General features: G+C 30.1%; 6 protein-coding genes across 10 annotated transcripts; 1 reads left to right on the forward strand and 5 right to left on the reverse strand.

Annotated features, from left to right (window-relative positions):
- Positions 1-80: 80 nt before the first annotated feature.
- On the reverse strand, positions 81-9,661 carry LOC106651304 (uncharacterized protein PF11_0213-like). The gene is made up of 26 exons (XM_023462259.1): positions 9,188-9,661; positions 8,789-8,860; positions 8,640-8,714; positions 8,355-8,531; positions 8,183-8,272; positions 8,034-8,111; positions 6,688-7,839; positions 6,344-6,613; positions 5,921-6,274; positions 5,660-5,860; positions 5,271-5,588; positions 4,943-5,191; positions 4,510-4,881; positions 4,165-4,425; positions 3,983-4,093; positions 3,777-3,902; positions 2,910-3,707; positions 2,648-2,821; positions 2,283-2,393; positions 2,132-2,209; positions 1,302-1,424; positions 1,168-1,233; positions 864-1,097; positions 722-796; positions 195-656; positions 81-114 (listed from the first exon to the last, which is right to left on the reverse strand). Exons 1-26 carry the CDS (start codon positions 9,225-9,227, stop codon positions 92-94), a joined length of 6,090 nt encoding a protein of 2,029 aa, XP_023318027.1. The 5' UTR covers positions 9,228-9,661; the 3' UTR covers positions 81-91.
- A 224-nt stretch (positions 9,662-9,885) lies between these two features.
- Positions 9,886-11,644, reverse strand: LOC106651495 (NF-kappa-B-repressing factor). The gene is made up of 2 exons (XM_014370019.2): positions 11,192-11,644; positions 9,886-10,952 (listed from the first exon to the last, which is right to left on the reverse strand). The coding sequence occupies exons 1-2, from the start codon at positions 11,493-11,495 to the stop codon at positions 10,027-10,029; spliced, it is 1,230 nt and encodes a 409-aa protein (XP_014225505.1). The 5' UTR covers positions 11,496-11,644; the 3' UTR covers positions 9,886-10,026.
- A 579-nt stretch (positions 11,645-12,223) lies between these two features.
- LOC106651491 (jerky protein homolog-like) lies at positions 12,224-14,937 on the reverse strand. 2 transcript variants are annotated; one of them, XM_023462200.1, is made up of 5 exons: positions 14,187-14,937; positions 14,041-14,112; positions 13,685-13,972; positions 12,554-13,582; positions 12,224-12,476 (listed from the first exon to the last, which is right to left on the reverse strand). In XM_023462200.1, the coding sequence occupies exons 1-5, from the start codon at positions 14,260-14,262 to the stop codon at positions 12,298-12,300; spliced, it is 1,644 nt and encodes a 547-aa protein (XP_023317968.1). In that variant the 5' UTR covers positions 14,263-14,937; the 3' UTR covers positions 12,224-12,297. The 2 variants fall into 2 exon arrangements, with proteins under 2 accessions (XP_023317968.1, XP_014225502.1); XM_014370016.2 differs by having other exon boundaries at positions 14,041-14,127.
- Positions 14,938-15,190: 253 nt separating this feature from the next.
- LOC106651380 (zinc finger protein 492-like) lies at positions 15,191-16,851 on the forward strand. Its single transcript, XM_014369841.2, has 2 exons — positions 15,191-15,586; positions 15,654-16,851. Exon 2 carries the CDS (start codon positions 15,739-15,741, stop codon positions 16,288-16,290), a length of 552 nt encoding a protein of 183 aa, XP_014225327.1. The 5' UTR covers positions 15,191-15,586; positions 15,654-15,738; the 3' UTR covers positions 16,291-16,851.
- Positions 16,852-17,011: 160 nt separating this feature from the next.
- Positions 17,012-19,967, reverse strand: LOC106651381. Of its 2 annotated transcripts, XM_014369843.1 has the most exons (10): positions 19,938-19,967; positions 19,821-19,868; positions 19,632-19,724; positions 19,489-19,563; positions 19,330-19,410; positions 19,035-19,247; positions 18,303-18,908; positions 17,739-18,230; positions 17,325-17,687; positions 17,012-17,259 (listed from the first exon to the last, which is right to left on the reverse strand). In XM_014369843.1, exons 1-10 carry the CDS (start codon positions 19,960-19,962, stop codon positions 17,057-17,059), a joined length of 2,199 nt encoding a protein of 732 aa, XP_014225329.1. In that variant the 5' UTR covers positions 19,963-19,967; the 3' UTR covers positions 17,012-17,056. The 2 variants fall into 2 exon arrangements, with proteins under 2 accessions (XP_014225329.1, XP_014225328.1); XM_014369842.1 differs by having other exon boundaries at positions 18,303-19,247.
- Positions 19,968-20,225: 258 nt separating this feature from the next.
- On the reverse strand, positions 20,226-22,979 carry LOC106651305 (zinc finger protein 62-like). Of its 3 annotated transcripts, none has more exons than XM_023462196.1 (3): positions 22,557-22,979; positions 21,774-22,316; positions 20,226-21,690 (listed from the first exon to the last, which is right to left on the reverse strand). In XM_023462196.1, the coding sequence occupies exons 1-3, from the start codon at positions 22,723-22,725 to the stop codon at positions 20,354-20,356; spliced, it is 2,049 nt and encodes a 682-aa protein (XP_023317964.1). In that variant the 5' UTR covers positions 22,726-22,979; the 3' UTR covers positions 20,226-20,353. The 3 variants fall into 3 exon arrangements, with proteins under 3 accessions (XP_023317964.1, XP_023317963.1, XP_023317965.1); XM_023462195.1 differs by having other exon boundaries at positions 20,226-21,705; XM_023462197.1 differs by lacking the exon at positions 20,226-21,690 and having other exon boundaries at positions 21,916-21,988; positions 22,077-22,316.
- Positions 22,980-23,228: the final 249 nt, after the last annotated feature.

The following is a 23,228-nucleotide window of genomic DNA, read 5'->3' on the forward strand; positions in this document are numbered from 1 at the left end:
TCTTAATAAAATAAAAAAATTAATAATGATTAGTTTCACGAATAAAAAAAACATATATGTTTGATCAATTATTTTACTTACTCTTTGATGCTTATTCACGGTTGCTATGTTCATCTAGAAATTGGTTTTTAATACTCATATATTATTATTTTATACAGACTATCGAATTCATGCCATAAAATTCTTAAACTTACCTTCTGCAATTTTTGATGTGATGTTTCGATCTTGATTCAACACGTGAAGCTTTGTATGGAATTTAAGAGTCGATTGATACTTAGTTTTAAATGAACAAATATTACACGTTAAATCTCTAGCTTTTCCACACAATTTCTGATGCTTCAATCTTGTCGAATGTAGTTTGAATTTTTTTCCACAGCCCTTAGAGCATATTTCTGATTCAATAAATTTCACTTTTGGAAACGTTTTTCGAACATGAGATTTTTTATTGACAATTTCATCATCCTGGTCGCCAACCCTGCATTTACCCTGAATGTGACAGCTTATGCGATTCGTTAAAATATAACGGCGTTCACATTGGTGGCAATTAAACATTAGATTAATATTGCAGGTGTTACAAAACTTTTTATAGTTACTAGGTATTTTTGTAAACTCTTCTTTACAATTTGGGCAGTAGATCTTCAAAGACCTTGGAACTCCTATTAACATTTACGTTTTGTAAAATAACATATGATTTTACATTTTTTAAAACTATAATACTCACTTATTAAAGGATTGGAATGATCAGATTGAATCTTTTTACTAGTTTCTTCAGCTAAAATTTGGTTTTTGAATTTAGCTAAAATAAAAATATTTTATTGTAAGTTGAAAATTCGACTGTTAAAATTAATTTAACAAAATCATACTTTTTATTTCAGTAGCTTTTTTTTGCACTTTATCTAAGATTTCTTCAAAATTTGTTTCAATAATTTTATCAGGATGATCATTTTTCAAATGCCGAATGACGCTAGGCTTATATCTTGCTGTATAAAAGCACAATGGGCAATGATAAATTGGTGGTATACCACATTCATAGTAATGCTTTTTTAATCTATTTTTATCCATGTATGTTCGATCACATTTTTTACACTTTACAGGTTCTATTGACACATAAAATATTACCAAGTTATTCATTAAAAAACAATGTTATTTTTGTTTAAAAAAACTTACCATTTCTATGAAGATGGACATCTTCTTTCTTAATTTCATAAGGGTGTATTTTTGAATCTTCGAATCCTTTAAACAATCATGACATAAATATTTATCTTTTTTAATGAGTACATTTTAGTTTTTCAAAAACTTACTATTGTGAAAGTGATTGTGCATTGGTAAAAGATTCTTTGTACAATTACTTTTTTTAATAAGATGATTATGACTAGATTTATTATTGCTGCTACTGACGTTGCTCTTCAATTCTTGTAAAGAAACTAAAATGTTAATAATTAAACATTCAATGATTTTAAATGGTCAATTAAATGCTAATTACATTTATTATTCAAGCTTGCATAAACGATACTTGTTTATTACATGAAGCTTTTATTTTTAAGAGTTGTATCGTAACATTTTTACTTTTGAAATTCAGGCGAAATTTAGATAAATCTAAAAAGATTCCACTTGTATTTAAATCTGTTAATTACTATAAGACGCTTAAACTTGTAAACAATATATTACTGCCCTACAGAGTAAGAAAAACAAAAAATTCACAGGAAACATGTAATTAGCACGTGCTCCGAGCCATTATTTTTTTTCTGGGTTTAAGCCTGTTTATGATTTTTTGTGACATCGCAATCTAAAGTAATATTTTGCTTTCGCCGGACGAAATCGAAAAATTTTTTACCTTATTTGTCTCGTAATCTACTAGCTACCGCTTTTCGCAACGGGAGGAAAATAGTCATTTTCGAACTACTGGTATGAAAATAACGATTATTAGAAGGCTGAATTCTCGAAAATTTACCGAAAAATAACTATTATCTCATTTTTGAAAAAATATCTAATGATTAATTACCACTAGTCTATTCTATAATAACGAGTAATATCGATTATATTATCGATTACAAGTTTAAAACATAGAACAAACGATTCAAAATAAATTTATTTCTAAAATAATTCACGCATCTCAAAAATAAAACTTTACCTTTATTCCAACAATTGTTCGTTTCAGGGAAATCTTCTTCGCTTTTGGAATCAATTCTTGAATCATCTTCAATACTTTCTAAAAAATATATCATAAATTTAATGATCATGAACTGATATTATCAAAAATGAAAATTTATAAATATTGTAACCTTCACTATCATCATCTCTTCTTCGAGAATATGTATGATCAAGTAAATCAAAAGTGCCAATGTTCATTCCTTCATTATAAATAATAACTTCTTCCGTAACTTCATTAGGCTCTAAATCATATTAACAAACATGTGAATTGAATGTGAAGAAAATTACACAATTCAAATAAGAGTTAGAAATTGAAAATTAAATAAAATTATCAAGTTGTATGGAAAATTCTATATCTACGTTTGAATTATCATTCATTCTCTGCGATATTTTAGACTTATTACAGTCATCAGTTAATTTATGTTCTGAATTTAAATATATTTTTTATTCAACTATGAATTATCTGTAAACTTTAATTATAATTTTTAGTACAAACCAGTTAAGCTGTTATTTTTCTCAAGGTGTGGCATTGTATTTTGAATATTATCTCTATAAACCTCATTCTGTTTTGAAGTTTTTGTCATATGACTAACCAATTTCTGGTTTTTTGAAAATTTTGAATATCTTACTACTTTTGAATGATGATTTTTCACATTTTGGGTATTCTCATCTTTAATGGCAATTTATTTTGTAACAGAAAATAATAATGTCAAGTGTATATTTAATATAAATTTTTGAATGTAAATATAACTACTTACTACTGAATTCAGATTCAGTTGAAGAGTTTTGTACATTTTGTTCATCAGATATGCTGACATTTGAAACAGTTGATTTAGTATCCGAGTTTTCATTTAATAATTCATCATTTTTATAAAATGAATTTTGATGTTTATTACTTTGTTTATTTTTCAAAGATTTTTTTAATAATTTTAATTCATTTAAATTTTTACTTTCACCTATAAACTTTGAATTATAATAGTTTTTGATAATTGGTGAGTCAGATGATTGTTCAATTGGCTTCTCCTTGTTTTTACTTAAAATAGCGATTGCTTCACTTAACATTTTCAATTGACAAAAAGGATCAACATGATCCACATTTGATTTCTCGTGATAATTCTGAAAACTATAATTTTTCGATTCTAATTTAATCGAAGTTACATCAAGATGTCCAAGTTCTTTAATTGTGGAAAGAGGGACTTGTTTTTTCTGTTCTATTGGTTTTGGTCTTATTTGTAATGCCTCCGTAAATTTTTCAAACTCACTCATTGGTTTTTCCTCAATTGTTGAATTAAAGTTTTTATCACTTTCAGTTGATTCTAAATTTAATAAGCCGTCACGGTCAACTTTTTCAGAAGTTAAAAGTTCATAATTGTCACATAATTTTTTATGCAAGTTACATTTTCCATCAGGTAATGGTCCTTTCGGGATGATTTTGGCTATGTCTTTCACATTTACTTTAATTGGTTCTGGAGACTCATTACAACAATTTTTCCGAGCAGTGATTCTAATTTTAGTAGGAGATATACTTTTTGATGTAAAATTGATATTAGATAAATCTGAAAAATTGTAAAATTTTAAATTGCAATATGAACCTTTATTTATGAAAAAAAATTGTAAATACTAACCACTGCGAAGTTCTGTACTGGCACTTTCTACATTTTCATTTTCAATTTGATCTTCACAAATTTTCATTTCCTCTGTTTTCAATATTTCTAGATTTTTATCTTGTACATTTTTTATTGGTTTTTTTTCTGCAACAAATTATGATTTTAAATTTTAACGGCCATTTTATTTTGGTTTGAAAATTATTGAGTTAATGATTCATTGATACCTGACTCATAACTTTCAAGTTCCATTTCTTTTGATTTAAAATTTTGATGTTCATTCATAACTAAATTTTTATCAAATGAATAAGTTTTGTTTTGACAACTATCATCTACATCTTATTTGAAAATAAAAATTATATTTATAAAATCTAAAATTATGTTTTGAGATACATCTTTGAATACAAACCATAAGTACTAGTAGACTCAGTTTTTTTTTCAAAAATGAATTCACAATCCACATCTTTACTAATACTTTCGTTTAATACATGTTTTTTATAAATATCATCTAGTTTTACATCATGATTATAAGTATGTTTTCCAAATGGAGAAGAGACCTGGTCATTTTGGAAATTAAGTAATTCCTGTGTTAATATTTTTTCCTTTATTACGGAAGAGCTGACCGCTATATTCTGAGCAATGTCAAAATTAGTAGTTTTCAGTGTTTTTTCTAAAACGCATTTAAAGGAACTATAAAAAAAACTATAATGTTCAATAAAATATTAGTATTAATCAAATATTTTTTTTAACATACTATCGATTGAGTGAATGTTTAGATCATCAACTTTATTAGAATTCTCATTGAAAATTAATTCTTTTTTTTCTACACATTTCTTTGTAGAATTTGCTTTTGATAATCGTTTTCCATCCTTTTCTGATTCATTTTCGTTAGTTATTGTAGTAACTAAAACATCACTGCAGGCTTTTAGTTCCTCTGAAATTGTCATATGATCTATTCTAAAAAGTTCATTGTCAGTTCGTAGACTTTTGAAATTGCATTGATCATCCCAATCTTCCAGAATTTTCACAAGCATATCAGATTTATTTTGGAATATCAAGCTACTGCTTTTTTCTTCTGTAAATTTCTCCATATTTAGCTTGGTATTTATGAATTTTTGAGGCGTTTCTAAAAATTTAATTACATGTATTGTAGCACAAAAGACTATAATTTAAGTGTAATCACTAACCAGGCATCAGCAAATTTGTCAAGTTTTTCTTCACCAGCGTAGTTTTTTCGCCCAAATTTTTACAACACGATAATTTTCTAGGAGATCTTCTCCGAAATAAGTTTAAATCATAAGGTTTATCCAAAGTAATAATTGATTTCACTAATGTTCGTTTTTCATTAGGTTTTAATGGTTTTTCATTGACTGAAACTAATTCTACGAAATTTTGAACGCTGTTAGTTCGACAGTTCTTTCGAATTAGTTTCTCATCTATAATACAGAAAATACAAATATCATAGTACATTATTAAATTACTAAAAAAAATAAAATTTATCAAAAAAATGATTACCTTTAGTCTTTTGAATTTCTTCTTTTTCGCCAAGACTTATTTCTGTATCAATATTTGTGTTTTTAGTGGATTCAAGTTTTAATAAATTTCGTTTTTTAGCTATTACTTTTTTTGCCAAACACCTATTTTTATTGTAATTTTGTTCAATAACAGCAGCTTTCATGGATACCCGTTTTTTAATTTGAAAGTTTTTATTTTTTTTCGTTTTTATTTTTACCAACAGAGGAACCAATTCTTTTATGAGAGGCATTTGTTTACTATTATACGTCTTGAATCTTCTAATTACTTTTCTTACACTTGCTGCATCAAGAGCTTTTACTGAAAAATTATTATTATCATCATTTATTGTGATTCGCATTTTTTAAACATTTTTGATGAATGGTACATACTGAAACTTGATTCATCTGAGATATCATCATTCTCATGAATTTTTATTGTACTCATAACATTTTCTGGACATTCTTGATCTAAGTTCTTTTTTGACTCATTAATTGATTGGGGTTTACTTTTACTATCTGTAACTAAATTTCCAAAATTCTTGATGTTTTCTTGAATTGTTCTGCATTCTTCTTTGGGTTTATCTTTGCTAGCTAAAAAAATATTTCGTAAAATTAAATCCAATTAAAGTAAGTAAACTAAAAACAATTTACCACAATAAGATGCATTAATAAACTTCAAAGGTAACGATTTAACATGTTCATCTGACAATCCATTACATTCCTCTTTAATATTCATTAAAGGCTCAACTTTCTCAAATGTAAGAGGAAAATTTAGTGATTGCTTTTCAATGTACTCATTATTTTGGCTATTGTGAAGTTTAAAAGCTGATTCATAAACTTTTTGATTTCTTTTAATATTTTCATTGCTTTTGGTGCCTTTAGGTGATGCAGTGTAGAGTTTCTGACTAGAGATTGAATTAAGACAGGTTGAATTGAATGTACTTTTTTCATTTGATATTTGTTGTATATATATATCTTTAGAATTAACATTGTTTAAATCTGTATCTGTAAGAATATTTGAATAAATAAAGGTTCTATATTTAAAAACTTTTATATTATAATGAACTATCTGACCTTTATCACCAAAAAATAAAGTTTCATTTTCTACAGCACTTGATGAACATTTATTAAAATTTCTATTTTTTTTATTTTTATTTTTAACAACATAATTCTTATTTGAATTTGATTTATAACTATTTTGAGTATGATCTTTTGAGTTTATAGAATAATCTTTCAGCCTTTTTACACAAACCATCAATTGTTTATCTATCTTGAAGCTTGATGGTAATGTTTTTTGATTTTGTGATGATATACATGGAGTACTATATAAATTCATATCACAACCTACAGATTTAAGTGATATTAGGTAAGTTTTGTCAAAAAAATAATGTTATTAATATGTTTTTTATAATACTTACAAGATGGCAATTGATCAAATACATGCGGATCGGATAAAACTTCAATTTTTTCAGGTTCAGAAAGAATAATATCTTTGGTTGAAGATAATTTAGATTCAACAGACAATGTTTTTGACGCTGCTTCAGCATCTAACTTTTTTCTTGATTCATATATTTTATCAGAAATTTTCCCATTCCTACCAGACACTAATTTATTGTCTGGAAGCTGATCTTTGAAATTTAGAATAGGATTTTTCGTAGCAAAAATATCTTTTGAAATTGGTTTTATTACTACCAAAGGATAATTTTTTGAAATATTTTTTAAATTAGTTTCAAGACCAGTGGTTCTCTTTCTTCCATTAGTTTGTAGTACTTTTTTTGAAGTACAGTTAGTACGAATTTTATTTTTATTATCTTCTTTCACTGATTTTTCAACTTTCTGATGTACACGAGTCCTATGCTTCAAATTGTGTGATAGTATTTTTTCAGGATTTTTTATAGTTGTTTCTTTTTTCTGGTTTACATTATTTCCTGAAGTAATTGCATTAATTTCATCATACTCAATAGAATTTTTTTTTTCTAATAGAGATATGCTTCTGAATGACTCAGTAGCTTTCTCAGAAACAGGATCTGTAATAACTGAATTATTATTGTTTAAAATATCTTTTATGTAGGCATCATTATTTTCATTATTTTTAATATATTTGTTTTTTGGCAATCTTTCTAAAACCACTTTTGTTTGCAAAATTTTTTTACATATATTCAATGATTGTTGTTGTATATGTTGAATAACTTGTTCTGCACCTGGTTGAAAATTTAATTTATCTTTTAAGGGTTTTTTAATATCTAATTTATGCAGTTCTTTAGCTTTCTTTTGAGACTCTAATAAATTAGACTTAACTGTTTTCATATGTTTTTTTTTTACATTTTTGTTGATTCTAAATAAATTCTCTGGTTGAGTAAAACCTTTAACTTTCAATGATTTTTTTTTTGATTCGTTCACTTCTTTTTGATATTCTGAATTTTCCAAAAATTTTGAAGTGGAATGAGATGCATTTTTCAAACAGATTTTATCAGCTTTTATATTTGTTAAACTTGTTTTATTGTCAAGAATAGACTCACTATTAAAAGATATATGTTTCTTTTTTAATTCAGATAATATTGCACTGGAGCCTGAAAAATTATTAAAATTTACTTTAAATTTTCAGAAATAAAGCTGAATCACTCAATTATTCATACTATTTTTAAAGCATGTAAGTTGAAACTTGCATGTTAAATTTTATATGTTGCACTATAGACAATAATTTCAAATTTTAATCATAAGACATAATTTTTTCAAGCATTTGTAATTCATATAAAAATCTTACCCATAACACTTTTTTCATTGTTATTTTTTGAAGTAATCTGGTTTTTAGTTTCATTATTTTCAATTTTTAATCTTGGTTCTATAAAAATATTAGTTTATCAAGTTTATATTTCATTTACTCCTGACAACTATTAAAAAAATTATACTCACTGGTACCAATTATGCTCTTGAAAGCTAGAAAATTATCTTTTTTGGTTGAACATGATATAATTTTACTCATTGATAATCGCTGTAGTATAACTGAAACATGAAGGCATTTTTCGATAGTTTATTATCGATTAGTTTATTATTTAGAAGTTTCAAGTCAAGATTTTAATTTTACCTTTAGGTAATTTGTCTAGTTTACTTGAATTAATCTTAGCATGGTCAATTTTGTTCCCTTGGTTCTTTTTATTTACATTTAAACATTTTCTAGCCTTATTGTTAGTTATTTTATCGTTATTTTGCTTGTTTTTTTTTACTGATTTAGGTACTGAATTATTATCACTGTTATTTACATCTAAAACAATTCAAAATAGCAAGTTCAATCAATTAATATCAACAAAAATTTTATTAAGATCGTTGGTATTATAAATCTCTGTTCAAATATCTTTAATTTGTAACAAACCTTTAAAATTCAACTTAACAGAATCATAGTCTTTTAAGTAGTTATCATCCACTAAAAGTATTCTTTCTAAGATAACTGTAATAAAAATAATACAATGAATTAAAGTCTTGTTAGAGAAATAAGTAATTAGATTGAATTTATAATTTTACCTCTGGAAGAAAATGGGCAGAGATGTTTCTTCTTTTCCAATAAATATTTGCTTTGATTTTTCTGTTTTTTGCCTTCAAAATAAGCAAATTCAGACATGATTGACATACAATAAATTCACAAAAAATAACAAATTATTAAAAAAAATTGATACACTATCACCTATTAATGATATTTCACACCAGTGTTATGTAAAAAAAAATAAAATACAATTAGTTGATTATTAAAACTACAACATTAACTCTCACTGTAGAAATGATTACAATATGCACAAACAAAATTTATAATTTCATAAGGAACGGACGTTATAAAATTTCAATAGTGTGCTTTTCATCCATAACTCAAAGAATCATAGAAATGCAAAATTACTTTAGCCAATCTAAGGTAACAATTTAACCTACCGTAGCTGTCATGACTTTCAGTATAGTGTTTCCGATTCATAACTATGAATTGTATAAACTTTTTTATAATTATTAACTACAGGCGATTAATAATTCGAAATTTCATATCTGAGGACAGCAACTGATGATGATTGTTTCCTAATTATTCTCGTTTTATGGAAGTACTATGATCGCTTAGCCTGTATTGTTTACATAAATTCACTGTTTTTTCTTTAAAAAATTGTCAGTATTTTTTTTTGCAGGACTTCGCACTTTTAGAATTGTCTCAAGAATTCATCAAAGCTCCGTCACATTAGCGTGGGTTGATTTGACTAAAACGTGCTTTTATATGCCAATTTTAAAACTGTATGTATATACATGTAATTGAGACCTATGAGTAATATTTTACAAGTTTGCAAACTCCCTTACTGACACTGTTATTATGGTAAAGAGTACAAACTACAGATTTTTATTCCATAACACACTAGTTGTCAGATGGAGGTAAAATATCAACTGTGAAATCAGCGCCACCGTGTAAGACCCGCTGACTATCGACTTCTCAGCTATAAACGAATGAATTAATTTACATTACCATTATCCGAACATATACATTTCTGTAATACCACAGCTTTTTTTTCTTTTTTCAATATTTTTATAGTAAAATAATAAGAATGAGTAAGGAGTTTTCATTGGCTTTAAATAACATGAAGGTTTTTGATTTGAGGATTCTGTAGATATTCTTTATTTTATTTACAAAGTTACTGTACAATTTCATACCTATGTATAAATAAAAATATTTTTATGTATAATATCAAGTGAATGAATATTACAATAATTTAAAAATTTTTACTAAGTAGTCATTACAAAGATTGAAGCTCAGTAGGTTTTATTAATTCATACTTTTCAGTTGAACCACCCGATTCTAGAAGTTGATTGACTAATTCATGAGGCAAAATTTTTCTGGATATAGTTAAGATTCTTGATGTCTTTGGTCCATAACTTTGAGATTTCAACCCCATTTGTTTAGCTACTAGATGAATAACGTGCCTTTCTTCATTTGTAAAACATGGTGAGAAAACCATGTCAGTTGTTATCTGATTTTTCACATAATTTCGTAGAACTTCTGAGCATTTTTTTCTAAATGCTCCAATATTGTATGTTCCAACCTTTAAACCAAGACCTTCTCTGGTCACTTGTTGTTGTAAAGTGCTACTAACTGGCTCAACCATTCCTTGAGATTTTTTACCCAAACCGCCACCTGACCAACCCATCATTTTCATCATTTTAGAACCAATATTATCGGAATTGATGTAATCTGAAGCTGGTTCAGATTTTTCTTCCAAGTTGACAGTCGGGGTCAAGTTTTTTGTAACTTTAATGGTATAATATCTTTTCTGCATTTCTTTAAGAGCTGCATCACATGCTTCAACTTTAGCATCTTTTTGAGTTAAACCTACACCTTCTGCTACTTTACCTTTATTAAACAATAATGTACATCTACACTTATCTTCAATATTATCATACTTCCATTCCATAACTACATTATTGGTTTGAGCTAATCTTGCAATCATAGTTGGAGCTTTTTCATTTTCATATTGGTACAAAACGATGTCATCTGCTGTGAGTGGTTTGAAAGTATATCTCTTTTTTATTTGAGACTCTGAAGATATTGCTTCTATATCTGTATCACTTTTTCTTTTAAAATTAGTATACACAGATTTAGGACCATTATTTTCTGTTGAGCTTCCAGCAATGACTGTACTTTGTGATTCTTGTTTGAATCGTCCTGTTGCAAATAAAACAAAAGATAAATAATTGAGTAAATATTTCTTAAAATATGATTAATAAGATGGTAGAAATACTGAGAAATATTTTACCAAAAGTTATGACTAATTTTACTAGTCGTATCAATTTGTAACTTTCAATAAGCAAATTAAATTGTTATATTCAAAGCAAACATGTTTGCGACATATTCAATGACCTAAACTTAAATGGTTCAAATAAACTCACAATTTCTTTTGATACCTTTGGCCTTTGAGCTAGCAGCATCAGAAGCTCCAACAAAGGTTCTTTGCAATCTTGTTTTTTGCTTTTCTCTGTAATCTTGTACAACATCCTTCGATAATTCAGCCACGGTACGCATTGTTTCTTGAGGATACCTACATCCAAGAAATTCTACGTTTGTAAAAACTTGAGCCAAACATATCAATTCTTCCTGTTTAAATTTGTCTTTATGAGCCAAGAGAAATTTTCGCCGCAGTTCCCAATGTTCATCGCTTTCGTGCTCTGTTTTGAAATTTTCAACATTTTCTTCTGTTATACCACTCATTCTTATCACAATTTTGAGTCAAAATAAAAAAAAACTGTACATATAAGTATTCAACGAGTCAAAGAGTAAATAAAAGCTACATAAATATCACGGTGCAACAGTAACACAAAGCTGAGCTGTAGCGTATACTGGTATACTTCGAATTTCGATATTTCAATATCTTTAGAAGGTTAGTTTAGAATTTGTATACAAGACAGATGCTCCCCTATTGGATAAAAAGTGAACTACCGAATTGATGACAAAATGTCCCGTAAATGTAGCGGGGATTTTTAAATGTGCTTATAATTCCAAAAAATCAAATAGAATATTAATTAATAAATTAAACAAGTATTGAAATTATGATTTTTTTTAAATTTTCAATAATAAGTTACGTAAAAATATTAAATATGATTTAGTATATTCTTTAGAATATTACAAAAATACATAAGTAATTAGAATTTCGATTAAATATCATATTATATTTTATCGATTAAAAGCTGATAATTTTGAGATTCACAGCAATTACCTTTTGATTGAACTTTCTCACCACTTGTAAGGATTATACACTACTACCAACTGTAGCATGTTGAATTAATTTAGTATAAGTTTGTGTAGACTATAGTAATTTTAGATTTTAAATAAATTATTATCAATTCTAAAATTTGGCTTTCTTGATTAACTTTTTATTTTGTACAAAAATTACTTATTTTTAATATATATTTATGTAAATAAATGGTTAGTAATTTTATATGAAATTATAAAATAATATTACTTAGTCTTTTATAGAAAAAAAAACAGAATATGACTGAACTAGTTTAGAACTTTACTTTATGGATTCATCAATTTTAAGTGTCAATGCTTTTTCTTTTAGTTTGACAAGAGTCAACATCTCTTGAATGCTAGTGCACCCATGTTGTTCGAAGAATCGAATTGCATCATTAAGTCCATTGATTGCTTCTCTGGCAGTTAGAATTTTATTCTCTTCACACATATTTTCTGCATCTATAACAATAACAATCATTTTTTCAGATTTAAACTATTAAAAATATAAGTTAAAAAAAAATTTTGAATTTTCTTACCATCTACTAAGTCTTCATTGCTTTCTTTAACAACAATTTCAATTATATTGTTTTCATAGGAGATTCTAGAAGTTTCAGGATTGTCTGAAATCCATTTGGCAGTGTCTTCTCCGCTAACATTTTTTAATTCATTTATTCTTCTTAAACATTCAAAAATTACTACATGACTTACTTCTTGTTCTTCTGTTTGATTTTTATTATTTTCTTCTCTATCAGTCAATAACTTTTGCCAACATTTTACTATTGTCTGTGGCTTTACCTCATCCCAGGCATTACTAACCCAGTAAATAAATTGTCTTAAATTAATTTTTTGCAAGTGTTCACTCAAGCTTAATCCATCATCTTGAGCACTAATGATAGATTTTAAGAACTTGTGTTCATAGTTGTATTTTACACACTGTAAAGTTTCATTATCCATTGGTCCAATAACTGAACTGAGATTGTGAAGTATTAAATGTATTTGCAGCTCACTAGTTGGTCTATTTTGAAAAGCATCAGCTGGTACATTTTCAGCAATAAGTATTGCTTTTAATGGTAAATTTTTGGATTTCAAAAATTCTGTTACTCTAGGAGTAAATTCAACATCAAACCATTCATTCAAAACATCGCTATCTATCCATAAGCTTGTCTGATGTGAATAAAAAATAGGTAAACATTGTTGAAGATTAATCAAGGTTGTTGATTTTACAGATTTTCCAAGAATCACAAGTGGTAATTTCAGACTTCCATCAGAATTGCAACAAGTCATTATGGTAATACGATCTCCAACAAATCTACGATTTGGCAGTGATTTGTAATTTAAAATAGTCTTATCACATTTAAATATTTGACAGCGTAATAGAGATTGTTCTTCCACAGTATTAGAAAGAGTCATAGTAAGTTGATTAAGAGCACTATCTTCTGGAGATTTATGTTCTTCAAAAAGTATATCGGGTAAACTATATTTTTTTTTCCAATGCGTAAACCAATCATTACTTGCTGTAAAATTGTCTTTGCCTCCAAGAAGTTTATTTAGTTCCAAAGCTTTTTCTAAATGAGCATAAGAAATAATTTTGAATTAAAAAGATATTTGATCAGTATCAATTATATTTTATTTGTTGATAATATATATTAACAAAGAAAATTATGAACCTCTTATCATAAGTCCTGAAATCTGCATGTCTTCTTGCTTGCAATGGCTATACCAGGCAATTAAAGCTTCTCCAACGTAAGGATTATCATCCACTCGTAGTTTTTTGCGACTAGCAGTTTCTTCATGTAATGCATCTCGAATTTTTTGTTCATCATGAACCCATCGCCTAAGTGTACTTTCACCAATACCATGTTCTTTACGTACCTCTGCTTTTGGTCGACCAGCTTTAACATCATTCAATACCTGCACTTTTTCTTGGAGGGAAAAATTTTTTATTCTTCTTTTGGCTGTTGAATAAAAATCATATTGACCAATGATCTGAGTTAGATTTTTTTTTAATATTTGAAAAATTTACCAGTAGTGTCAACTGCATTTTCTATTTGTGGAAATGGAAAATCTCCTTTGAAGAAAAATTGTTGTAAACCAACTGTATCATTGTTATCTATAAATAATTTTCCAATGATAATCAGTGTAAAATCAGTGAGTTAATACAATTAATACCTGAATTGTTTGCATAGAGAGTGACTTGTTCATATTTTTCTGCTTTTGGAATATTTGTACCAGAAAATGCAGACATAGTGTATTATATTACATGTAAACGTTTTTAAGGAATCCAAAAGATTAATTTTTATGTTATACAATTATAAGAACATCAGTCAAACGATTTACAATAAATTTTATTTAACAAATAAATCTTCGGCAAAAAATGAAATGTATTCACATGCTCTTATTTGACACATAGAATATGATTGTTATAGATGCGCTTTTGTTGCGTTCGGTGTCACTACCGAGTAACCTAAAAATAATAATAGAAAAGCTCGGGCGTTTCAACTTTCTCCACGATTGAATGTTACCATTTTCAATAAAAAATGTCGTTTTTAATAAAATCCGAGTATAATATTCGAAAATCTTTAATAATGTATTCATATATTATAGTAGTTCAATGGGTTTGAAGGCCTCAAGCACAAGCCGAAATCTCAATATTTACACGCAAGCATTTTCAAGTGCTAACTTGAGTTTTTTACCGAAATGCAATGAATGATTAATACAAATGTAAATTAAATAAATAAAACAACTAAAGAAAATTCACTGCGAAACACTCAAAATTTTGCTATGTTCTAAGGCTAACAAGTAAACAAACAATACGAGACAAGTGGGTGACGAGAGGGTGATCCGCGAATCGCGTTGTTGTGCTACTGCAGTCTGCATTCTGCATTATTATATATATAACATATAGCCGGTACGACATCAAGATGCGGATAACTTGCTTATCGACGATTATTTGTGGTGTTTTTTCCACATATTAATTTATATCATTTTATCGTATTGGAAATATCGAATATTTAGTAAAAAATTTCGCCGATAGCCATTTGGTATTCTATTTGCGCGTTCAAAGTAATGTCGTTAGAGTAAAAAAAATCAAAACCTCATTGTTTGTTGCAATTTATTTTTGATTGAATATATCTAATTAAATATTACATTATTTACTGCATGTTTTTTATTGTTTCATTGCTTTGAAGTAAATAGTGAGATCTGCAGCTTGTAATTCTTCAATGTTCATCTCAGGGTCACCACCACTGATCTCCCCAGATTTAATTAACTATGTCCATATAAGAGTGACACCTAGCGATACTAGACAGCACACAAACGGTATATTAGTAAAGTATTCACTGTGCTCCTCAGTGCTCTGCACATCACCTTTTACGAAGAGAAACTAAGGAACAAGCAGGTTATGTGTTTGTAAACCTTAGAAGTATACACACTTTCTTGAGTGAGCCAACTGTTCGGACGAGTCGAGAAGCTATACTTCAACTGGTTATAGCTTTTCCAGAGATTCTACCTCTCACTGATCTTGGCAACTCAACGATGCAACCTTGTAACGAGTTGCATTCCAGTGCTAGGTACGGATTATTTTTATTATTCATTTTTTTCTTGCTCTATTTACAACGATTGATCGATTACTTTTAGAGAAAAAGTGAAAATTACTGATTACTGTCCATCAAATGATTGTTATCCTATTAGTTTATGAAGGTATCAAGTATCAGTACAAGGAATGTCAGAGGACATTTGGGCAAACTTTTTTCTTAAACAGCATATGAATACTTTTGCAAGTCAAAAGAATTTTGTGCAAGAAAGTAATTTCAATGTGCACATGAATACTGCTCATGAAGGTGTGAAGGCTCATAAGTGCGAGGTATGTCAGAAGACATACGGACGAAGCAGTAATTTAAAGGAGCACATGAACACTGTTCATGGAGGCATTAAAGCTCACAAATGTGAGGTATGTCAAAAAACTTTTGGCCAGGTGGGACATCTGCATGTGCATATGAACACCGTGCATGAGGGAATCAGAGCTCACAAATGTGAAATATGTCAAAAAACATTTGGACAGGGAGGTCATCTCAATGTGCACATGAATACTGTTCATGAGGGCATCAAGCCTCATAAATGTGAAATATGTCAAAAAACATTCGGCCAGGTGGGTCATCTTAATGTGCATATGAACACAGTTCACAAAGGGATAAAAGCTCATAAGTGTGAGGTGTGCCAAAAGACATTTGGTCAAGTTGGTCATCTCAATGTTCATATGAACACCTTCCATTGAAATTCACAAGCTCAAAAATGTTTTATTTATTCTAAAACTTTAAATAAAAAAAGCTTTTGGCAGGTACAAGATTTTTAAGAGTCATTAGATTAAAAACTGATAATATAAAAACTTAAATCAAACCTGAATTTACCAATCCCTCTGTACTAAATTTAAAAATGTCTTTATGACCAGACATGTTAAGTGAATTAATACTCTGAAAGATAATTAAAATGATATAAGCAGTATCATAATGGGTAAAAAGATTTCTAGTATTATATTCTTTTGGAATTATCAAAGACAAAATAGCATGCAAATCAGTAAAATATGTAAAATTGAAAAAAATTTGTTCGACGATGTATAATTTTTTATAAATAATAAATATGAATAAGTATTTAAATTTCAGAGTTGCAATGTAATCTACTTAATTTATATTCAAGTTTTAAGTGTCTCTTAATGCGTAATTATTAATTTTTATGACCCATTGCTAGAAACTAAAGTGAATTGCACTTTATCAAATTTTATTAAACTTTTTATAAAAATCGTCGATTTTATACATATCATTAAAAAATCATTTTGCCACAACTTATAATAAAATATAATCAAATGGTTCAACTGGCAGCATAAAAATAAACACACAATTGACAATGTATAAATTATGAATTTTTCAGAAGTCTTTAGCTTCTTCCTCACTTATATCAGTAGATTAGAACTCAATTCAAGTCAATCAAAAATTATTTGATTTTTTTATTATATACATTTATTGCACTAATGTGGCTGACTCTTATTAACTTTTGATTGTGTGTTCTAATCTTACATGTTTAGAAAATTCTCTTTTACTATTGAATTCAGTTTTGCACTTGATGCATCTGTAAGTCATGCTGGAATTGCAAAGCTTGCATTTTGCTCTATATGTTGTGACGAGATCATTTCTGACATCTTTACAAGCTGTACATATTATTTCTGCATCAATATTCGATTCATTTGAATCTAAACAAATTTAATTTTTAAGTTTTATATTTTTTCATGGTTGATTGAAATACTCAGGTACTTACCTTCTTTTGTCACTTCATCCAATAAATGATTGTTATTCGTTATATGATCTTTCATGTCTAGCTTACTGTGACATTTGAATGTGCAAAATGGGCACTTATAAATATTCAAGTTACTGATGCATATTTTTTCGTGCTCAATCATTTGGGTGTAAAATTGGCCACACTTAAGGCACTTTTTCTTACCATCAACTGAGTTGCTCGATAAATTCTGTAGAGATCTTCGAGATCTTATTGATTCGTTTGCTTCGACTTGCAAATGTACGGGTTCTGAACGTCTCGTGAGGCGGTGCATTGCGCGAATGTGATGATTAATTCCAGTAAGTACCATCGATTTGAATTGGCACTTGGTACATGAATAGGTAACTGAAAATACAATTTAGTTAACATGAGTTCAATTTATGCATCATATTTTACCTTTATTTTTTCCTGAGGAAATTTTGACAAAAGTGGCTTGTTTCGTCGAGTCCAGATTTTGATCGTTTATTGATTCATTTTGTTCCGCTCTAAGTTTTTCACTTATTACATCGTTTTTCTGAGTTTTCTTAAGAGAAGACCTTAGCTTTTTCGTTGTTGCCGTAACCGCACCTTGTTTTGCTTCTGGAATAGGAGAAGCTGCAGCCGCGGTAGCTTTCTGAGTTTTTCGTGGCGGAACTGCCGTCGATTTCGAAATCATTGGTTTGGAAATCTTCCTCTTTTTTTGGGCCGCCCGACGCGACGACGATGCGAAATTCTCGATCGATGATGTATTGATCGCAGAAGCAGTCTCACTTGGGTCCACGTCGTCGTTAAGACCCTGGTCATTTGGCTCGTTCAGCTCAACTACAGTTCCTTGGCGCATCGATTCGTCAATAGATTCATTTAAGCTCCTTGTACGCTTGGAGCTCTTGGGTATAATTAGTTCGGATGCTAGAGAAAAAAAAATTCAATTGCAGCGAAAATAAAGAAATGGGCAAGGATAAAAAGGCAAAGACGACGCACGAGTGGGACTGTTGATCGGTCGATTCGTCGAATCGTTGTCGCTGCTCGGCGAAAACGATCGTGTCTCGTCGCACTCCGAGTGGTGCGTCGCGTTGATGTGATTGAGCGTCTCCTCGACCGTCTCGAAGGTTTTCTTGCAGATGAGACACTTGAAGGCCATCCTGGAGTTGCAGTTCTGGCAGGTGATGAGGGTCTCGCGCATGACCTTGCACGAGTTGTTGCAGTGCTTGCAGTGGTGAACGCAGAGCCGCTTGATGCCCATCGCGTCCAAGGGCTCCGGTCGAGCGATCATCGGCATCTCGATGTGGTGAAAATCCATGGCGTGCCTCGAGAGCCCGTAAAGGCTCACGAACACCATGGCGTCGCAGAGGATGCACTTGCAGAACAGGGCCGTGCCGCACTGCTCGCAAAACTCCTCGGGTCCGCCGAGGTCGTAGAACGTGCTGCAGGTGATGCAGCACTTTTTCAGCAGCTGCTGCAGCACCGACGATCTCAGCTTGATCTCTTGTCGTTTGGGCGAAATCGGCGAAATTTTCAGCATGTCCGGCATCTTTTGAATCGGAGCCGGCTCTGTGGCCGGGCGCACAAGCCGTTGTTCGAGCGGATCTCTTGTCGATCTCAGCTTGATCTCTTGTCGCTTGGGCGAAATCGGCGAAATTTTCAGCATGTCCGGCATCTTTTGAATCGGAGCCGGCTCTGTGGCCGGGCGCACAAGCCGTTGTTCGAGCGGATCGCTGCTGCTATACTTACTCGTCGATGGCTGGACCGGTGTGCCGACCGGGCTCGGAATCTTCGATCTCGCGAAATTTCGATTCGTTGTTTCGTTACGCAGGGACTGTCTCGTCCTTGCTTTAATGGATGGTGTCGAGATGCCGTTAAACGTATTCGCGCTTGTTTCAACATCGCTTGCGGGAACCACACAGGAGTCGCACTTCGTTTCGTCCCCTAAACAGTTCATTTATCATTCGCTCGATCGAGCTGCAAAATTCAAAATAGGCTTTGAAGCATCGCTAGGTCAACAACGTACCGTCTATGCAAAGATTTTGCATGTATTTGCATGCCCTGGGCACATTTCCGGTGGAGGATAAGTCGTCTTCGTCGTCCTCGACTAATTAAAATGATATTTTGATTAAAAAGGGATTGCTATGAATTGAAAAAAGGAAAAAAAAAATTCATCACAACTGACTTCTGAGGGAAAAGTTCGCGCTGTCATTGATTATGTTGAGAGTAGGCATCGCTGGCACGTCGAATTCATTGATCGCTGCAAAAAAACGTGATTTGCTTTCAATTTACGAGATTCAATAGGCTCAACAATTTTAGTCACGTTACCCTCAAAGTTCGAAAATTCTACGTCGTCGACGTGTACTAGCATCTCGCCGGGCGTCAAATTCGTGGTCGCCATTGTCCCACCCGTTTCGTAGCCTATAAAAATCATAATTTACCAATGTAATTGTCAGCACTCTTTATTATCGTATAAACACAGCCTGCGTTAACGCGCAGCCTACATCAAACACGTACTCTCACTACTCTCTTCTATGATTTCTTCCTTTAACTCTTGTTTCACGACTAGAAACATAAATAAATTTCCTTTGTAATCTAAAAATCACTTAACTTACAAAATTAATTCGCTTATACCTTTGGCCCTCATTTTTATTTTCATGCTAGATTCTTAAAAAATATTTAAACGCGTATTAATACGCGAATTTTTTATGTATTTATAAAGAACTATTAATTGAAAATATTCACGACGAATTTTACTAATGACGCATGAACACAAACCGAACGTTGACTAAATAGAATTATTGTTCGAGCAAACGTATACCCAAATTCCAGAGTCGAATGTAAATAATAACAACTACAGTTCATATTCCCGCTCGACAATGGGTAAAATTTAAAATGACCATTTCACACTTATCTCAGGGATTATAATTTATTATTTGATTCGTGTATACATAAACATATATTTTTGCAAAAACTAAGAGGCTTGCAAGACTACTACAAGCTAGCCATACTTTTAAAAAAGAAAGTATGTGCTTAGGCCAGTAATTTGACTAATTAATATTATTATGCTTTTCGTTCAAATGTTTTTTTAGGCGTGCCTTATTAACGGCAATAAAGTCGCACTCGGAGCAGCAGTTTTGAGATATGTCTCGATTGCACGAGCAGTGCCGAAGATGAAATATCATCGCTGCATAGCGTTTAATTTGTTTCTGGCATCCGCTGCACTGTAGCATAGTTTCGTTTTGGCAATTTTTGCAAATTTCGCTTGCAGAATCTCCAGTATCTTTACATTTATCGCAAAAACGTCGATACAGATCTTCTTCCGCGACTCTTAATTTATTCGTAGCTCTGGCTGCCGAACGGCAGTCGTTCTTCGTCAAACGTTGACATCTTTTATAGGAACTTTTCTTCCGCTTACTTTTATTGCAGTTTTTTTCATGATTGATTATCGAAATGAAACATTTATAAGTTTTTTTGCATTTCAAACATCGAAAGCAATATCTTGTTCCACAACACGGGCAGACTTTATTCGATTTTGTTTTCGTTGTAACATCGGACGTGATTTTGCAATTTGAACAGTAACGCAAAAAACTCGATGAATTTTTTTTAATAATTTTACGCGTCGACGAATTATTTTCATCAATCAATTTTTTGTGTGAGTCATATTTGACATTGATATTTTTATGCTTTTTTATATGTCTCACGGCAATTCTCCGAATTTTCGTAACAAAAGAGCAATAATCACAGTAATACGATTTTTTCCTAATGCATATTTTGTTGGGACTAGTTGGACATTTGAACTTCAAATGATACAGTAATGTGTCATATCTCGAAAATTCTCCTTCACACTTCACACATATGAAAATGTAATTATTACTACAAATTTCGCAGACTCTTTTATTCTTGAAATTACTATCTATAACTTTGTTGCATGCTTTACAATAACGTTTGTACAAATCTACAAAACTAGCATAAGAATTCAACAAAGCTGGGTGTACACAAGAATTATTAACTCTCTCAATTCTGTTTTTAATTCTCTCAGTTCTATTTAAATGCCTCTTCATATGTAATCTGTAACTGCACTGATATTTTGTTTTAAAAGAACATAAATCACAAGATAATGATGTACTTGCTCCACAATATTTCTCATGCATCTTCAAACTGTTGAGTGTTTTTGCTATTTTCCCACATTTTTTGCATTCATTCAACTTGACTTTAGGCTCACATTCAATTTTTAAGTGATGAGCTATACTCCTCAGATTTTTATATTGGTTTTTACATTTAGTACAATAAAAGTCTAAGCGTACATCACATTTCTCACAATTTTTATACTTTATATTTTCTTCATATGTTGTAACATTTTTGCACACATCGCAAAATAATTTGGCTATGTTTGAAAACACTGAAATAGTATAAAAATATCATACATAGATTAACTTATTTTAATGAATGAACAGTGTTGACACTTACAAATCATTTTTTGGTCGTTTTCCACAATGATATTGTAATCGTTGTTAATGTTAATTTTTTCATGTTTCATCAAGTGAGTTCTCAAAGATCCTATGAATTTTGTCCTGTATGGGCAATGTTCACATGATAAATTTGGTTGCTTGCCACAATATTTTTTGTGGACTCTTAACCACTGTTCTTTTTTATATGTTTTGCCACATGATGAGCATCTCAATCTATGACAATTGACATGTTTTTGTAATGAATTTTCTATTTTTGTAGTAAAATCACATAGTTTGCATTTGTATACAATATTTCGCTTACAAACTTTTTGTTCAATATGATATCTCAAACTATCAAAAAAATCATATTCTTTGCAACAATGTGAACAAATGAAGGTTACATTTTTATCACAAATTTTGCATTTTATAGTATGTTTTGAAAGATCTTCTTCCACTCTGTTGCAATTTTTGCAAAGAAACAAAACTTTCAAAGTGTTTTTATCCTTTATAAATTTGTTGACTTCTAGATGCCATTGAGGTTTCGAATTAATTGATGATTCTCCTGAAAGATTGAAAATAATTACAATATAATATTTCCACAATGAAAGTTTAAATAGTTTCAATAAGTATGGGTTTCGGAAAAGTGTATTAGTTTTTCATTAATTTCCGGTGCGATCTATAACTGTAGGTTTTCGTTCAACAAAGCTCGTCTGCGTGATTTATATGCAATTTTTTTTTGCCAAAGAACTTGGCAATTTTGATAAACTTAGTTTTCAGAATTTAAAATTTCAAAATAATATACCTTCTTGTACGCTGATTAGTTGATGTACCTCAAATAAATCGATATAACTTGAATTATTTAATATGTCATCTGGAATGTTATTGTTAACACAGGGTAATACATAAGGTTTTTCTTCTATTATATCTAATGAAAAATCGAAAATTTCTTCTTTTATTTCCAGAACTTGCATTTTCAAGAATTTTGTACTTCGATTTAAACTACCTGTTACAATTACGTTTTTAAAAAGTTTGTCTATCTATATATTATGTCTGAACCTCCATATGTATAATCAGTATTACACTTTTTTATGACCTAAAGTTTGAGTATACTTTGAAATAATTAAGTGAAATTTAAAAAAAAACATGATCAAAGTTAGAATTATCAAAGCCGCCACAATGATATTTGAGAAGTTGAAGATGTCATTTGGGTAGGTTGATATGACGATATCAGAATATGATGGGAATACAACAGGTTAGATTTTAAGGGTGATTTCATACGGTTTTTTTAGTCTACAAAAAATTGTTGAAGACAATCTGGGTTCCAGAGGTAGAATGATTTCTTTGACAGTAAACATGTCCTGGATGGAATGATTTCTGTCTAAAATGTTTTAAAAAATTTAAATTAAAAAATCCAAGCTGTAGTGACACTTGATCATTTTTGCAAGCTTACCCGCGATAATTTGTGTTAATTTAG

Source organism: Trichogramma pretiosum, unplaced genomic scaffold (assembly GCF_000599845.2).
Source record: "Trichogramma pretiosum strain Unisexual culture from Peru unplaced genomic scaffold, Tpre_2.0 scaffold9, whole genome shotgun sequence".
Taxonomy (NCBI): domain Eukaryota; kingdom Metazoa; phylum Arthropoda; class Insecta; order Hymenoptera; family Trichogrammatidae; genus Trichogramma; species Trichogramma pretiosum.

What these genes read in the sequence shown, in the direction of transcription:
- LOC106651380 (XM_014369841.2), top strand. Translation starts at nt 15,739, where the DNA reads ATGTCAGAGGACATTTGGGCAAACTTTTTTCTTAAACAGCATATGAAT.
- LOC106651305 (XM_023462195.1), bottom strand. Translation starts at nt 22,725, where the DNA reads ATGCAAGTTCTGGAAATAAAAGAAGAAATTTTCGATTTTTCATTAGAT. An exon ending in ACTAATCAGCGTACAAGAAG is followed by an intron (nt 22,317 to 22,556) that starts GTATATTATTTT and finishes TCAATCTTTCAG; the next exon opens with GAGAATCATCAATTAATTCG. An exon ending in AAACGACCAAAAAATGATTT is followed by an intron (nt 21,706 to 21,773) that starts GTAAGTGTCAAC and finishes ATACTATTTCAG; the next exon opens with TGTTTTCAAACATAGCCAAA.
- LOC106651495 (XM_014370019.2), bottom strand. Translation starts at nt 11,495, where the DNA reads ATGAGTGGTATAACAGAAGAAAATGTTGAAAATTTCAAAACAGAGCAC. An exon ending in TGCTAGCTCAAAGGCCAAAG is followed by an intron (nt 10,953 to 11,191) that starts GTATCAAAAGAA and finishes TATTTGCAACAG; the next exon opens with GACGATTCAAACAAGAATCA.
- LOC106651491 (XM_014370016.2), bottom strand. Translation starts at nt 14,262, where the DNA reads ATGTCTGCATTTTCTGGTACAAATATTCCAAAAGCAGAAAAATATGAA. An exon ending in TCTCTATGCAAACAATTCAG is followed by an intron (nt 14,128 to 14,186) that starts GTATTAATTGTA and finishes AATTATTTATAG; the next exon opens with ATAACAATGATACAGTTGGT. An exon ending in CAATGAAGACTTAGTAGATG is followed by an intron (nt 12,477 to 12,553) that starts GTAAGAAAATTC and finishes TTATTGTTATAG; the next exon opens with ATGCAGAAAATATGTGTGAA.
- LOC106651381 (XM_014369842.1), bottom strand. Translation starts at nt 19,962, where the DNA reads ATGAAAATAAAAATGAGGGCCAAAG. An exon ending in CGCGAACTTTTCCCTCAGAA is followed by an intron (nt 19,411 to 19,488) that starts GTCAGTTGTGAT and finishes CATTTTAATTAG; the next exon opens with TCGAGGACGACGAAGACGAC. An exon ending in ACCGATCAACAGTCCCACTC is followed by an intron (nt 18,231 to 18,302) that starts GTGCGTCGTCTT and finishes TTTTTTCTCTAG; the next exon opens with CATCCGAACTAATTATACCC.
- LOC106651304 (XM_023462259.1), bottom strand. Translation starts at nt 9,227, where the DNA reads ATGAATCGGAAACACTATACTGAAAGTCATGACAGCTACG. An exon ending in ACTTGAAAGTTATGAGTCAG is followed by an intron (nt 3,903 to 3,982) that starts GTATCAATGAAT and finishes AATTTGTTGCAG; the next exon opens with AAAAAAAACCAATAAAAAAT. An exon ending in GAAAAATAACAGCTTAACTG is followed by an intron (nt 2,394 to 2,647) that starts GTTTGTACTAAA and finishes AATATGATTTAG; the next exon opens with AGCCTAATGAAGTTACGGAA.